The sequence below is a fragment of the Prionailurus bengalensis genome, chromosome A2, assembly GCF_016509475.1.
Source record: "Prionailurus bengalensis isolate Pbe53 chromosome A2, Fcat_Pben_1.1_paternal_pri, whole genome shotgun sequence".
NCBI classification, from domain to species: Eukaryota; Metazoa; Chordata; class Mammalia; order Carnivora; family Felidae; genus Prionailurus; species Prionailurus bengalensis.
The window spans coordinates 101,428,058-101,445,737 of record NC_057348.1 but is presented as its reverse complement, the minus strand read 5'-3'; the positions used below and the strand labels follow the sequence as shown (position 1 = coordinate 101,445,737).

The window sequence follows — 17,680 nt, the reverse complement described above, 5'->3', positions numbered from 1 at the left end:
AGTCGGTGCACAGAGCACAACTTTACCAGCAGGGTGCGAGTGTCCCTGGCCCTCCCTGTAGCCAGATAGGAGAAACTGCTCCCTCCGTCTTGGCTCCACGCGGTGCCCACCTCTACCAATTCACCTCCACCCCAGTTCCAACTGTGTGCAAAATCCGGACCCCCGAAACTCCATTCCAGAAAGACACGGCAGCGGCTGGCTCTGTTTAGTATTCCCTTCCTGACCACAAGGTCCGCCATTCCCTAGTAAGGGGATCGGCGCTGGAACTGGGGTTCAGTTATTTGGTGGAAAGGAGAGCTAGGGAGGAGAGCCACTACTTGTTTTGCCAGGGCACCCCTGACTTAACTCTTTCTGATCTGATCGCTTGTGGTGCTCCTATCTGATTAACTTGTCCTGTGTGAACCCTACAAGTCGAACAAAGTTACCTGTACTTCTTTACGTGCCATATCTCCAAACTGGGGGACTAGGTGGGTGGATTCACTTTCAAAGTCACAGCCCTGGGCAGATTCGTGCTCCGCACTCTCTACCTCCATTTCCTTTCGTTTAAACTCTGTGGATGAACTAATGAGAGTTCCATGTCTTACACCCTTTCTCTCTGTCCTGTCTCCCCATAAAGCATCCCGTCCCACTATCTCCTCGGTTTCTGGGGGTCTAGGGCACCCTATACCATGTTCGGAATCACGCACAGGAGAGGGAGGACCGGAACAAGAAATGAGGGTGGGAACCCTGGAAAATCCCGCAGGGATCCAGACACCAGCTTGCCAAAGTTGTTCCAACACGGTCGCTAGGAACGCTGCTCTCGCTGAACTGGCAGTCTCACCCTCCTCCCGCGCGCCCCTGGGTGTCTGGCCTCGCGACCAGGGTGGGATTGCGGGGGCGCCGGATCCGCAGCGACTTACCAAGTAGACGGTGGGCTGCAGGAGGAGAAGCACGTACCAGCACGCAGCCTGCATCCTCCCGCGTCTCAAACTTCCTCGGCGGTGCTTTCGCTGAGTCTTTGTTCCTTCAAAAACATAGATCCACCTGACATCCACTTTACAGAGCAAGGAGCGCTCTCAGCAGCCTAGATACAAATGAAATTAGACATCCCATGACCACGCGGGCAAGGTTAGGCTTGGCAACCAAGCGGGGAAAGGGGGTCGTGGAAGGGAGGGGTGGACCAAACACCCGAAGTGGGTAGGGGCAGGAAAAATTGAAAAGCAAGTAAATCCAGCGCCTGAAAGCAGCGAGCGCGCGGTCCGCAGGCAGGCGGGCAGGAGGGTAGGAGGATGAAGGGCTCCTTGCGCCCTGCGCTCCTCGGGTGCGTGTTCCCCGGCGGTGGAGACAGGAGGTGGCGGGGCTCACAGAGCCGCGTGCAAGCTGGTTCGGAGCCCAAACGTCTTTGGCAGCGAGACCTGCCCTAGTGTTTGATGGCCAGGCGGCTCGGACTTAAAGGCGGCGGCTGGTTCTTCGCCAGCCCTGGCAGGGCTCACACACGTACACACCAGCAGAGAGATGGAGAGAGAAAGAGAGAGAGAAAGCGAGCTAGAGAGACTGGGGGGGGGGGGGGGGGGGCGGTGGCACGGGAAGAGGAAGGGGTAGGTAGAGCTGACCAGGATTAGGTGCTGGGTATCTTCACCCGTTCGGTGGAGTGGGGGTGGGGAAAAGGAATGCAATTTGCATACAGTAAAGCCGGGCTCAGTTTACCCATTCGAGCCCCCTGCACAAAGAGAGATACACGCGCATACAAGCACATCTTTGCCACTACTTTTTTATTTCGAGCCAAGGGACACAGTCAATCGCTAACTTCTAGAGTGGGAGCCTGCCCCGGTCTGTGAGGTCACCCGCCAGGCGCACTCTGTCCCCCAACCAGTGGCCTGCCCGCCGCCCCTCTCTGGTGTCCCACCATCCCGCCCCGAAATACCCTCTCCGGGACTGTGGAGGCGAAGTGTACGTACCGCACAGGACTGGGGGCGAATTCGGCGAGCAGGGACCGCTCTGGGCAGGCTCCATGGAGGAGCTACTCGGGCCTGGCGTCTCCGGCGCCCCGGACATGCCCTCCCTGGCGCTTCATCTCCATGCTCAGGCGCGGACCGGTCCCGCTGCCTCGTTCAGCCTCGGCGGAGTCCGCGTCTCAGTGCCCGGGTGGCGCTCAGGCTTGGTTCCGTGGGAGCCTAGGCTCGGCACAGTTTGATTCACGGTGCAGGAAACTTAAGAGGCAAGAGAGGGAGGGGGGAAGCAGAGGAGAAAAGAGAGGAAGAGAGAAAGGGAGGGAGTGAGAGAGGGAGGGAGAAGCGAATGTGCCGGACAGACTGGGACTGCCAGCGCAGGCTCTGGGACACGCAGCCCGGGGCTCCTTGCCTTCCCAAGCTGCCGAAGGATGGTGGCAATGACTTAAGGGGAGGAGACTGGACTTGAACTCGAGAGAGGAACACTGGCCTTTCGGAAGAAAAGAGCCACACGGCTGGCGCAAACGGTCCGAGTTTCTGAGGGAGGGGTGAGGTGGCAAGACCTGAAGGCTCCCGGCACACCGAGTAGCTGCACGTCTACCGCGACACTGGGAAGCCAGGGAACCACTCCAGAGCCGAGTCGCAGGCCCCGTGCACGGTCCTGCCCGGCCACTGGGGGACGCTCTGGAGCGCGCTGGGGTTCGGGGCGCCGACGAAGCCGTTCTTTCTCCGTAGGTCCGCAGCTCGCGGCGCCTACCTTCCCGACACTGGCAATTACATTGGCGAGTGGGTCAACGATTCCTCAGAGACTAATTAATACCCTGAGTAAATAGATCCCGCTCCCAGGCTCTCGGAGGGCCGGACTCGCAGGGAGAAGTGGCTCCTACGGTGTCTCTGGTGGCCCCAGCGCCCAGTCCCCGGGGGGCGTGAGGAGAACTGCGACAGCCAGAGGAGTAACCGGGAGCGCGGTGGGGCGGTGCGTAGGGCAGGAACGGGAGCAGGCGGGTGCAGGGCCCCCCAGCCCGCCTCGGGCGCCGACGCTGGGCGCCACCGACCTGTGGCTGCGGGGCGCGATGCGGGGGCGCTGCGGACCGCCAGCCATTCAGCGCGCGACAGCTGAGAGGACTGGGCGACCTTGCGCGTTCGACTCCTCGCCGAGGGCTGGGCGAGTGAGAGGAGGAGTGGGGTGGAGGGGGGACTCCGGTGGATGCCTTGAGCCTTCGCCACCTCCCTCGTTCCTGACACCTCCTACCAACCAGCGTCTCCCACTCTCGGCCTCTTCTCTCTGACTTTCGCTGTCTTTCTCCCTTTCTCCCTTGCTGTCTCTCCTTTCGGTATCGTCTTTTTATCTCCTTTCTCTTTCTTGTGCTCTGTGCCTGTCCTTCGGCCGCATCTTTCTACCTTTCTCTGTCTCTTTCAGGATTTCTGACTCTCTCCATCTCTGTATTTCTCTGTCTTTACCTCACCCCGCCATTTCCTCTCAAACCTTGCCCTTTTCTTCTTCCCTTCACTCTCTCCAGCGCGCAACCCTCAGGCCAGCGTCGCCCACACCCGGGGTGAAATCCCAGGACCAGGCCCTTCTACTGCTGGCCAGGCCGCCAGCACCTCCTCACGGTGCCCAGACTCGGTCCACAAGTGTGAGCAAGGCAAAAAGCATTCTTCTTCCCCCCACTTCCCTGGTTACCTCTCCCAGCCCTGCTTCACCAGAGGTTGACCTGGAATGATGCCCTCTGCACACTGAAGGCTCCATAATCATCCATCTGTAAGAGTTGGGCTGAAATTTATCTCAGGACCTCTAGTTGATGGCATCAAAATAGAATCGTGATTGTTTAATGAGTCTTGGGGAGTCCTTTCCTCCAGGGTGGCTATTGGACACCTCATGTTCCACCCTTTCCAGCTGGTTGGGGGCCAAGACACAATAGGTCCTGGAGGACTACAGGTTGAGCTCCCCTGGAGAAGCTGCTAACCACCCCCCCCCACCCCCACCCAGCCCCTAACACTGCCAGTCAGCAGAACCACCCTTTTCTGCAGCAAAGGCAGAAAGAGCCCCATTGAGACCTTCCTCTGGAATCAGACCTCCAATTTAGATCCCCACTGGAGGACATACTGCCAGGCACTTTGAGGCCTACACTTTCCTTTCCAGCTAAAAATAGCTATTTAAAGAGCAAACTCTTCTAATCTCAAAAGTTGTACTCTGCAGCCGTGACCTCTTGGAATTCATTGGGGCATATGCAGAGTAAGGCAGTGAAGCACATTTTCTAAGTGGGACTCCGAAAACACACTTTGGAAAAAATGCACATTTATATATAGCATAGTTGCAATGTTATCTTGGCTGTCTTCATTTACCTGGTTTTTCATGTTCTTAAAAAGTTTAAAGAAGAAAAATAAACTTTAGGGCACCCATATCTGAGGCTGAAGCTTTGTCTGTCTCCACCCTCCAGGATTCAAGAGGCCACCCTAAAATTCATCCCCACTTGTACGTAAGTTCCCAAGCTGGAGGTGGGACTGTAGTGAATGTTGTCTGCCTCTCCCTCGATGCCCAGGTACAGTGCTGTCAGAGCTGAACTTGGAATATGACCTCTGGGAAAAGTGATAAAGAATCAGGCCAGCTTTGGGATATACCTAGTTCTTTTTCAAACCTTACTTCAAAAACATTCGGCCTCTAGTGCCATTTAGCCTTCAAAATTACTGCTTATGAAATAGACGATCAAGGACCTTAAAATCTCTGTCTGAATGGGACTGATTATTTAAGAAAAGCACCACAGGCACCTAGTAATGGGAACTGGTCTGACACTTTGTTCTGTGACAGAGGGAGCCAAAGAGCTTTTTATGGTAATGACCTGAGACCTTCTGCCCCGACATTCAACTCTTACCGGATCCTATGAGACACTTGGCCTGAGATATGAAACAGCAGTGGATTGTCATTTTTTGTATCTTTGCTAGAATCTTCATTTCCTGTAGTACTCAATTATAAAAGGACACTAAGCCAAGTAAAACTTATTTTTTGTTTCTGCTAAACCTCTCCAATTTTAATGGCATAATATTGGGGGGATGGGGAGGCAATAGGAGACAAGGATGGCTCATTCACCCTCCTTCTCTCCTAATCATTTGCTTTAAAAAGAAGTAAAAACGATAAGGACATGATTTGCCTACATTCTTCTGTTTAAAGGATTACCTTACTCTAAAATGCACTCTTAGAATACATCTACAATCAGCCCTAGATAGAACAAAAGTGTGATTATCCTTAAAGAGTATAGTATTTGTGCCAATTTTTTCAGATTTTACTCTGAAAAGTTTATGTTGAGAATCCTTTCAGAAATCACTCTCACAGTTTTGTGTGTGAGGCAATTTAATACACATATGAACTCAGCATGAATGATAACCATGGTAAAACCAAGTCCTCTGTCTTCTGCTTTTCCCCAAGTCTACTTGATTCAATCTGAAATGAATAGTATAAAGTAATAACATATATTCTTCTCCAAGAAATATATCTTTTAAAGTAATTAAAATGAGCTAACAGAAAAGAAGCAGTGATACTAAAAAATTTTTCCTGAAAATGAAAACCAGAAGAAATTAAAATTAGAATTCACCTGAGATACACGGATTATTCTGTTAACTAACTGTAATTTGTTGTTTTGATTGATTTGGTTTGGTTTACCTGTATGGCTCTTTTTCTGAGGGGGAAAGAAAGGGCAGGAGTTGAAAGTTTGAATTATCTTGCAGCTGGGGAAAAGAAAGACATTAACTTTGAGTTCTACAAAACTCTGTCCTAAAATGAACCTGTCTTAAAATGCATAAATATCATCATCATTTACCCAAAATCCAACTAAAACCAGAAAACTGTTGTTATGAAGCACCCAGCTGTGGTCTTGCTTAAGCTTCAGGCCAAATTATATCGCTTTGTACATAGTAACTGCATTGTATCTATTTTTTTCCCTAACAGTGCCAAAACACTTACAAAGCATGCATTATCCTTCTGCCTTGACCTCAGTATAACCTGGTATTTGCATGTTGATGACCTTGGGGAAATGCCTGAAGATTCCTCTGGCCTCAATACCCTCTCCTATATAATAAAGAAGTAGGATTAGATGATGTGTAAAATATGTTTATTCTATTTTTGTATGATTAAAGAAATGTAAAGTCATCTCTGGTTTTAAAAACCTACTTCACAAATAACAACTGTATGCAGCATTATGATTTTCAAAAATATTAACAATTTAAAAGAATATATTCTCTTCAGTGCATTGCAAAGATTTTAGGCAAGTGGGTTTGTGTGAGAGCTTTTTTGTGCATTTCTTCTGTACCCATTCTCATAATGTTTTTTCTAAGTCAAGGGTTGATGTTATTGTATTAATTACATCATTTTTTTCAAATAAATTATTCTGCATGTTTTTAATGTCATTGATTTATAACAATGTGCAATCAAAATGGCATCTCTATTAGATTTATCATTATTTGTTTAAAAGAACCAAAAACCATTTCTACTAACTTTTGTAGAATTTTAAAATATCACTCTGGACAACTAAGAAACTCCCTGGCCCTTCCACGCCCCAAGCTATTTTGCTAGTGGAAGGAAAGAAGTATCATTTACAAAGTGATTTGGTATTTGAATGTAGTAGAACTTGGTTAATAACTATGAGGCATGTGTGCTAAATTACCTTTACAAGAATGCTTTAATAACAAGATCACTGGACTAGAGAGAAAAAATAACCGTCAAGCTCTGAAATAAAAAAAAAAAATTAAATAGAATCAAAAAGCTTTATGTGGAAGGCATTTTCTTTTTAGAGGTAATTTATATGCTCAGTCTTTGTATCCATATTTCATTTATTCTGCTAGGTGAGAACAGAGGGTTCTCAAAGGTAGGGTAGTTTTAATTATACTCACAAACTTTAAAAAGAGAATGAATACAATAAGAGAAATTGAAGAAAGTCAGCATTAAAAAGGTAGTTGAATATAAAAGATGGGAAGATTGGGGTCATCGCCCAAAAATCATAACTAAAATTTTTAAAAATACTGTGAGTAAGCAAACCTTTGCATTATAATCTAGTTACAAAATTTCTTCATGGTAGCCCCTCCAGGGATTATTAATTGACAGTTCCCTAAAACAAAATCATTAAAGACAAAGAACTTGATAACCAATGTTCTGTTAACAACGTGAAACACAGTATATGCTTTCAGCCAGAAAGAACACTGGGGCTCTGAACCACACAGAGATGGAAGAAATTATGAGGACAAAGGCTGCAAGCCCTGTGGTTACCTGAACACTGAAACAAGTCTGCAAATGCATATTTCATTTCTATAATCTAAAGTACATGGCTATTTTGAAACACATGTCTTTCCAGCTTTTATCCTGATTGGGCAATATGAAAACAGAACTTAAAACAATATGACTTACACAGGCAGGGAGCAAAGCTGCTCCAACCAAATATCATTGTGATAAGAATGTCTTGGATTAGACATCTTTTAAAAAAGGAGATATAACAGGGATGCAACGACCCCCTCAATTTCCCTTTTTACCATCAAATTAATGAAAACAGCTACACCAGAGTTTCACCATAATTAACTTCAAGGGTGATGCCATAAAAATCACATACTCTTACATTTTTCTGCTGCTTCTAGCTCTAATAATAAGATGCTTTTGATAAAACTCAAAGCAAAATGGTGTAACATCAAATTTTGTGTTTTAAACTGGGGGTGGGGTAGTTTCTCAAAGGTCTACAGCTTTCAATAGGATAATAATGACTACCCATTTAGGGAGTGCTAGGCACATGCCAGGAACCATGTCCTAGGTTTTATTTATGTTATCCCACTGTTTTCCTAGTGATTCTGTGAGCATCTATTTGCAATTTAGTTTTGAAAGGAAACTTGTTAGGTGAGATAAGAAGGTCTACTTCCTCACACTCCAGTTTTCCATCTCTTAAAATAAACCTGAGAGTCCCTGGACCATTCATTCTCTCCCTCCTTTTGTAATTCTCTTCTCTATTTCCGGTTCAGTATCTCCATTCTCTCTTCAGATCTTTCAGCTAATCCTCTAACCATTCTTTCTCAGATCATCTACATGCTCATCTGCATACACTAAACACTGGCACTTCTCAGGGCTCCATCAGTAACTCTTTCTGTTTTCACTTTGACCAGGCAATCCTATCTATTTCCACGGGTTTATTTACTACTCCCACCCAATGACCAACTAGTTCATAAATCTAGCTCTCGTATTTTTCTTGACCCACCTATCTGGTTGTCTGTACGTCCACTTAGATGTCCCAGAGACCCTTAGAATTAATATGTCTAAAACTGAATACATTATATACCATTACATTACACACATATTCTGTTGGCTGGTGTGACAGATTCTGGAGTTCTCTACTTGTAATAGGATTAAGCCCATGTCCTTTGCTAAGTGACCTCACAGTGGAATGGGAGAGTCTTCCTCCCCCTATATGCAAAATTTTTCTTTCTTTCTTTCTTTCTTTCTTTCTTTCTTTCTTTCTTTCTTTCTTTCTTTCTTTCTTTCTTTCTTTTCTTTCTTTCCTTCTTTATTTCTTTTCTTTCTTATCTCTCTCCCTCTCTTTCTTTCCTTCTCCCTTCCTACTTCCCTTCCTTCCTTCCTTCTTTCCTTCCTTCCTTCCTTCCTTCCTTCCTTCCTTCCTTCCTCCTTCCTTCCTTCTTCTCCTTCCTTCCTAGGAAATCCTTCTTTAGGATTCTTTTCAATCCTAATCAGAGTCTCCAAGAGGTATAATATGTTTGCAACTTGTTCCTCTAGCCAACAGGAAAACAGCACACACCAGGTAGAAACTGAATCCCTCAGTGTGGGTCCTAAAATGAAAAACCACATGGAACAGACTGGAACCTGACCTGTGATCTGGACTACAGCCACCAAAGCTGACTTGTAGTCCCACAAATCCAAAAGTGAGCAATAAATGTTTATTATTTAACTATCAAAATATTGGTGTTATTTGTTTTGCAGCCAAAGTTGACTAATTAGTTGACACCATTAGTATACTGGAAAATAAAGGTATCAGATTCCCTTAAGCCTTCTTTTTTTCCTACACATCAAAAGTAAAATTACTAATACCTCTCAACTTTTCACCTAATTATATCTCCTCTCTTCTCTGTTCTGCTACTGACTGAGGCTCATATTGTCAGTCATCTTGTCTACAATAATGGTCTTCTAACTGACCTCCCTCTTTTCAGCATCTACCTCCATACATATATCCTCCTCATGCCACCCAGATGACAGAAGTAAAACAAAAATGTGTGCATATCACACACGCTTGTTTAAATCTCTTCAGGGCTTCCCACTGCTTACAGAAGCAAGTCAAATTCCTTAGTGATGCACAGAACACTGCTTTGAGCTTGCCTCTGTCTACTCCTTCATCCTCCTCTCCTGCCTCCTGGCCCCCATTTGACTGCATACTTCACATCCATCAGTTATAAGATCCTTAGAGCTGCCAACACACAACTGTATGTCTCAACTTGGGGCCTCTGCACCTTTTTTCCTTTGCTTTGAATCCTCTCAACCCAACCTCTAGATGAACTCCTAATATTCCTATAAACCTCTGCTCAGAGATCACCTCCCATCCTCCCAACTTTTCTCAGAGATTTGTGCACTAAAACATATTACTAAATCAATTACATCATGCTGTTTATACAATTTGTCTTTTCTACTGGACTATGTCATTCAGTTTGGTACTCCTTGCCTTACCTTAGACTGGATTAAGTTGAATGTTGAGCCACACTTAGAAAATACAGTGCCCAGAAAACAGCCTAGTGCACCTCTTGCAAGAAAGCATACCAGAGATTCTGGAATAACAAGTCTTCCTCTGTGAAGTACGAAAACAGTGCATAATTGGAGAAGGTTTTGAGGCAAAGCTCAGTGCAGTAAAATGAGCAAAAGGAAGACCAGTGTGGGAGGCTTAGGCCAGAAGACGTAAGATGCTTCACTCAGAGACTCTTCTCAGAATCAGGGGTGGAATGAATAACCTAGCCTGAATGCATTACTCAGGGACTGATTTATTAACTGCCCTCACTTCCAGAGCCAACTGAGCCTTGGTACCAAAAAGTCCCCAGATGTCCCTAAATTCTAGCTTCATCCTGCACAGGTATACCCCAAATCCTATCTCACATTTCTGTTGTTTCACCTCTTATTACTATCTTACCCCAAAATTTATTCTGATCAGAAACAAAGGAAAGAAGGTGCAGAGGCCCCAAGTTGAGACATACAGTTGTGTGTTGGCAGCTCTAAGGATCTTATAACTGATGGATGTGAAATATGCAGTCAAGCGGGGGCCAGGAGGCAGGAGAGGAGGATGAAGGAGTGGACAGAGGCCTTATCCACTCTGTTTTGGGGACCAGGTGAAAGAGGGCAGGGATGGAGAGAGGAGGGTTCAAGAAAAGAACATAAACACCATCATCATAATACTACCAATTCTGGACCTGGTAAATGGGGTTAACCCATAGAAAAACAGGACACTAGGCCTTATGGTCTGGGCTTCTGAATGAATCTTTTTGGCAGAAAGTAGAACTGGGAAACCTTTGGTCAAGGAAAAAGTCTAGCACTTTTTCCTGTCACAGTTAATCTCCTGACAGGATAGACACCAATGGTTCTTCATTCATGATCTCTGAGACATCACTAAACACCCTTGAATTGTGTCTCCCTCCCTCCATTAATAGGACCCTAAGGTAAGCTATAGCCTACATAGCACTGGAATCAATGGCCTTTCTCAATTTTCATGTCATCAATTTTCTGCAGAACCATCTTTTCTGAGTTTTTGTCCTGTCTTTGGCAGTTCCTTCTTGTTTCCGGTGCTGGCTATTCCCACCAACTTTCCCCAGGCTGTCAGTATTCTCTTTCAGGTCCTCCCCTTTGACCTAAACTGCACTCCAATATCTTCAGCTACCAGAGGGCATCTTCATTCAAATGTCTGACACACAATGTTCAAGAATGAACTCACCGATACTCCCAACACCCTGCCCCCCCAACAGAGACACATGTCCCTAGTCACAGCTAACCTATCAGTGGCACCCACATTTTCTCTGCACACTGAAAAGAATTAGCTCTCATCATTTTGTACGTATCTCACAGACCAGTTGGGCACATCGCCTTGTCAGGTCACCCTTCAGAGTATCCATGTTGTCCGCCCGATTGCCACTGTAGACCGTGTCTCTATCACCGCATATCTGGCCAGCTACTTTCCAGTTGGTTTCCCTGGCTGTAGTCTTCCCCAGCTAACCTCTTTACTGTGAGTACCATAATGGTGTGCACCATGTCTTATTCACCTGTGTACTTCCAGCTCATAGTAGATACTCAATAAATATTTGCCTGCCACATGGATCAATTCCTTATACTACCTCCAGACTATTTCATAAATAATGTATTTGCCCTATTACATTGTGCACACATACCCCTTCTTTTATCTTTCCACATCCATTAACAGGGCTATTTTTGCATATTTTTTTCCAAGAAACTATTTCTTCAAGAGAGCCCTCACTCAGAAACGTGACAAGCAAAACAGAAACATAAAGCTTCTCTGGTTAAATAGGATGTAGAACACTGGAACCATACCTATAGCCTTTTCTATGCCACCTTTCTTCCTCTGCCCCATCCCCAACCATTCCTTGAGCTACTATCTATCTAGGGTACCCTAAGACAGTAGTTTCCAAACCTTAGTTTGCTTAGTTTTCACCTAGACGGTTTACTAAAATAAAATGCACATCACCAGGTCCCCACTTTCTATTACAATTTATTAGCCTAAGCTTTGATGTTGAAAAGGAAGCATTTTAATAAGCATCCAGATGATTCTGATAAACACTGTCAGAAGAATGCACTTTGAGAAACCTTACCTTAGAAAGTGGTGGATTGGAATGTAAAATCCCTATCTCACAGAATGACATCTGAACCACTTGTGGTAGCAATTAAGGTCAAAGCCTCATGAGGAGATGACAATTCAGTAAAGAGTGAATGAGGTAACAGAATGAACCATATGGCTATTTGGAGTAAAAACTATCCAGGCAGAAGGAATGACAAGTGAAAAAAGCAGAGACAGGAGTACACCTCATGTATTAGGAACAATAAGAACACCAGTGTGCCTGAGGAAAAGAGAGCAGGAAGAGACAGCAAGGAGATAAGGTCAGAGGTGGCAGACAAGTAGCATCTGAAGGGCATTGGAAGGACTTGGCTTCTTAAGCACCTACAGGATGCCCTTACACTGAGCAAAAGAGTGACATATCTGACTCACCTTTTAACAGCATTATTCTGCTACCACACCAAAAGCAGCCTGAAGTGGGAAAAGAATAGTTAGGAATTAGTGGAATAATCCAAGCAAGAGGCAGTGATGGTTTGGTGACATGGATTGTGAAAGAAGTGATGAGGTATGAACCAATTCTGGATGTATTTTGAAGGGAGATGACATAACTTGCTGATAGAGTCAATGTAGAATGTGAGAGACACTGCTCTCTCCAAGGTTTTTGCCCTGAGTACCCAGATTAATATTAGGAAGACTGTGAAAAAAGAAGATAGGCAGAGGGAGAGGAGAAATCAAAAGCTGAGTCTGAGACATGTTAATGTGCTAAGTTTGAGATGTATACTAGATATCCATGTAATACATTAATCTTAGGACTCAGGAATTCAGAAGAAATGTTTGGGATGAAAATATAAAATTGGATATTACTTAGATATTAGCAGCACATAAAAGATATGTGAATACATGGGATTGTCAAGAGAATCAGTGTAGATGAAGAAAAGAGGCCTTAAGCACTTCATTGTTAAGAGGTCAGGAGTGGGGTGGAGCCAGAAAACCAGACTGAGAAGAAGTACTCACCATTGTAGGAGGGAGCCAAGAAGAAGGAGAAGGCAACCCAATTCACTTTGTTATGTCAGGTAAGATTGGAAATGCCAACTGAATTTAGAAATAAGGAAGTCTTTGGTGACCTTAACAAGTGGAGTTTCAGTGGGTGGATATGGGGGAAGCTGAATAGAGCAGATTCAAGAAAGAAATGTACAAAACAAGAGTGTGTACACAGTACAGACCCGTCTTTCAGGATGTTCTTTCATCTCTTTTAATTTCCTTCTACCTGAGTCTCTATATCATCCATGAGTACCAGCTTACTCATGTTGGCATTTTATCATATTTTGCCCTCAATGATACTTATTATTTTTAAATCGTCTTCCTAACTACTTTGAAAGGTCTTAATAGAGAGAATCAACATCTCCTTTTCCATCTGCAAAACTCCGTCAGTGCTTTTATACAATTCTGCGCCTATAGTATTTGAAAATACATGATGGATTAATATTTACCCATTCGCTAGCCCTTTTTTTAGCTCTTCTGCCTGATTATAATTTCAATTATATGTCAAATTTCTACTCTCACTTTAAACTTTAAGAATCTTCAAGAAATGGTCCTACCCAAAATGTATCTTTTAGTATTTTCTCATATATCCCTCTGCTTTAGTTAAGACAGTTTGTTGACCATTTCCTGAAAAGAGGGCATTTATTATTTTTACCTGTCATTTTAATTGTAGTAATCCTTGTCTGGAAATTCCTCATGTAATCCAAGGGCTTTTCTCCTCTCAGAAACTAACCAAGGAAGAATCCTAATCTCAACTTTTGGTGCTCTTTTTTTAATGTGTAGTTACTCTAGATTTTAGGCTTATCACATATACCTCAACATCATGGCCTCTCTTACATGATCTATTAGATTCAAAAACTGTACTTTTATATACACTCCATGTTTAAAAAAAAACTATCTTAGACCAAGCTTAGCATTTTTAGTTTTCTGTTTATTCTATCCATCAAATAACACTTTTAGAACCAATGAAAAATCAGATGAGAAACAAAATATCACCATGCATGAGGATATTTAAAGATATGAAAGATGACTATATGATAGAATGAATAAATAAATGATGAAGGGATGAAGGCATAGATGAAAAGGACTTTATACTACAGTTGTTTCATTCATCAGACATTATCATCTTTGATTCTCTCAAGAGCCATAGGATGTGGGTAGGGTACTTTTTATAAGACTATGATAAAATATTCTTAAAGAGGTTGACCTGTCCAAGTTTATGCCAGAATGCTGGAATCTAAATCTCTGACTCTAGAATCTAGCCCTTTCCTGTTTCCTTCAAAGTTGCTTGCTGGTAAAAATACAGACCCACTCAAAACCTAATGCAAAGCTGTTTTGCAATCTCTTCACTCAGAATTGATGAGGTTTTGCTGAATTTGTTTTTCAGTGAAATTGTAGTTCTTTAATTCTCTTCTTTTCCTCTTTAATAACATACGAACTACTAGTGTCACAATTGGCTTGATCATTTAACTTAAAATATCAGCAAAACAAAGTGCATCATTCTTAAACAACTCTCTTTGATTTTGATTCCTTCACATCTCTAAGGACTCATCAAATACCACTAACTCCAACAGTAATGGTTTACAAGTTTGAGTTTCTGAAAATCAAGATACAAATATTCTCTGGGAATATAGTTCCTCTTTGGACTGGACTTCTTTCTACCACAAGACCTTCCTCTCAGATTTATGATCTTGAGAAAACAAAACAAAGAATAGTTTATTAAGCAAGTGCTTTCTGAGTCTATATGAACTCCATACCTCAGATATTTTATAAAGATGTTCTGTTTACTTCCTCAATATGGAAAATCTTGTGAATTTTGAAAGCTTTCTTAACCCTCATGGTCACTGGGGCACCATGAGGGATCTGAGTGAATAATTTAGTAACAGGTATCCCAACATGATAGAATCTTTCAAAGTTAACAACAAAAATCTGGCAATCCTATTTGCTTTACTTTTGGTCATGGGCTCTAAGAAAAAAATTAAGAAAGCAAAGTTATATGGCAACACATGATTGTATAAAAGAACTATATTCTCGGGGCGCCTGGGTGGCGCAGTCGGTTAAGCATCCGACTTCAGCCAGGTCACGATCTCGCGGTCCGTGAGTTCGAGCCCCGCGTCAGGCTCTGGGCTGATGGCTCGGAGCCTGGAGCCTGTTTCCAATTCTGTGTCTCCCTCTCTCTCTGCCCCTCCCCCGTTCATGCTGTCTCTCTCTGTCTTAAAAATAAATAAACGTTGAAAAAAAATTAAAAAAAAAAAAGAAAGAAATATATTCTCCAATAAGAAGAACCAACTTGTAGGGCACCTGGATGGCTCAGTCGGTTAAGCATCTAGCTTCAGCACAGGTCATGATCTCCTGTTTTGAGGGTAGTAGCCCTGCATCAGGCTCTGTGCTGAAGCCTGTTTCAGTTTCTGTGTCTCCCTCTCTCTTTGTCCATACCCTGCTTGTGATCTCTCTCTCTCAAAAATAAATAAACAGTAAAAAATAAAAACAAAAAAGTTTTAAAGAAGAACCAACTAGTTAAGGGAGTCCAGTAGTTCATTCAGCACATCAATTACCCACCCAGGATGCCCTCAGGCTGTAGCTTACAACCTAAATCATCTGTCCCAAAATTTGAGGTTATGTTGAGATATCTGGAGGATTTGTGTATAAAACCAAAGTGCTTTAATATTTAAAATTATCTTTGATAAATATGAAATTGCGATGTTAAATTTAACTGTATATTACTTATTACTTCTTTCATTTTATATAACACTAAATGCCTTTCAGTTGTTTTCATGGCAAATTGTGAATATGCAATGTAAACATTTTGGATTTTAGCTTCTATAATTCAAAGTAAGATGAACTAGGGGCACCTGAGTGGCTCACTTGGTTTAGCTTTAGACTCTTGATTTTGGCTCAGGTCATGATCATGACCATAAGGTCATGAGACTAAACCCCAAGTTGGGCTCTGTGCTGTCCATGGAGCCTGCTGAAGATTCTTTCTCTGCCTCTGCCCCTTCCCCCACTACTTGAGCACACGCTTTCTCTAAAAAAAAAAAAAGAAAAGAAAAGAAAAGAAAAGATGAATTATATTAGACACATGTTAATTTTATGAAAAATGATATTTCAATTAACTAAGATGCTATTTATCTTTAGATTATGTATTTTTATATTTTAAATCTCAAGTTCACTACTTTTAACTTGTGTCTTAAGGTTTTAGAATTAATGAGATAGAACCTTTCCAGATATTGTGGAGGAATCTGGCAAATAAGCTGATTGAAAAACTAGGTATATGCTTTCTTTTATCATTTTCAAAAAGAGAATAGAAATGTAATGTTAATTAACCCTGCATACTATTTTTCTCTTTTGTCAAATCTTAACTGACTGCCAGAATGTGGATACCTTTCAATGAAAATGGACAAAATAACCCTCAGTGGAATGATTATAAAGTGGATTTTCCTGTTGAAGAGTGAAGATGAAACATGAAAAAGATCAGCTTATGCAGCAGACATTTTTCATTCTTTTTTACAACGTGAGCAAATGGAGGGTGAAGGAACAGCCTTCACCTTTCATCATGTGCTCTGCTATGCTCCAAGATTTACAGTGACCCTCTAAATTAAAAAAAAAAAAAAAGCACAAAATAAGAAAACTGCCAGTCACTGGAGAGGTGACTATCAAGTCATTTTCGTGTGGATTACAAAGAGTTTATGACTGTTAACCAAACTAAGACCATTACTTTGAGGCTAAACAAAATTTGAAAATGGGAGCAACCGAAACAAAGGGACGTTGTTTTTCCAGTGTAATTTATTTTGGAAAGTTCTTGCCCAGTGAGCACTGCAAAAACTCTATTTCACTCATGACAAAATTGCACTTAGGTTTTTAGTGAGTGAAGCCATAGTCAGAAGAGAAAGAAATCTGATCATTTGCATCACTGTTAATGTAAAATTTCACTCTTCTTGATTCTGACAATGGTGTGATTTGTAAAGGACTCTAATTGTGGTCAATTATGACAGTCCTCCAGCGCCACCTAGCGTTTTCCATGCATTTCTGTTGTCCAGCTCACCTCTTCAACCAAACTAACAATTTCTTACAAAAGTAGACCTAAATCCTAAATAAAAGGAACAGGAACTTCATAGCTTGATTTTGAAATCTTAAAGCCAATATATTTCCTATTATCTTCTCTTAATTCTTAATAAATTTCTGAAGGCTCTTATTTTTGTTGAACTCAAAGTCTTTTTTATCTTTGTAGTTCAATCCCATTGATAAAGTCTTAATTAACCATTGCTTCCTGGCAAACTGACACAATTGTAAGGTTGACCCTGTTTTCTGATAAAAGTGAAGATACTTTACAGTTGATTCAGTTGAGTATTTTAGAGCGAAAGACCTATACATATACATGCTGGGTTTACAGAAACAGCCAAGGAAACATGGAAACAAAGGGTGACCATTGAATACCCAATGTTTGTGAACTGACTTGGTTGAGCACACTCTCCAGTTCTTGTTATTAGAAGTAATGGTCACAAAAGAAGGTTAAGGTGGGTGACACCTACTCCCCCAAAACCTCATTACCAAATGATAATGAAAGCATGTCTCATCAAATTATTCCACACTTATAGATATGTATGAAATATTCAATAGCTAGCACACACAAAACTTTCCATACGGTCTATTCCATAAGTTTAACAAAGTCTTGGTTCCCTTCTTTTTAGTGCTGACAAAACTACCTTATATGATAGATTCACTCAAGGCAAATGTGGCAACATTCTTAAGGCAGAATCTTGTTATATTACAATCAACATCAGGCAACCAGAAACCGTTCCAAACCAATGGCTGGACACAAGGCCACTTACATGTAGAGCCTTATGTACCATCCTTATAGATGAAAGCCATAGGTCTCTAATTTTATTCCATGGTAATTACTGCAAATAA

General features: G+C 42.5%; 1 protein-coding gene across 1 annotated transcript in view; it reads right to left on the bottom strand.

The window, feature by feature from the left end:
- NXPH1 (neurexophilin 1) overlaps window positions 1-3,929 on the bottom strand; it is a 296,568-nt gene extending 292,639 nt beyond the window's left edge. Inside the window, exons 1-2 of the mRNA XM_043588970.1 lie at window positions 1,938-3,929; window positions 900-1,063 (exon numbers count right to left, since the gene is read on the bottom strand). Coding sequence (XP_043444905.1) covers window positions 900-953 — 54 coding nt within the window. The 5' untranslated portion in view covers window positions 954-1,063; window positions 1,938-3,929. The remainder of the gene's footprint in view (window positions 1-899; window positions 1,064-1,937) is intronic.
- Window positions 3,930-17,680: the final 13,751 nt, after the last annotated feature.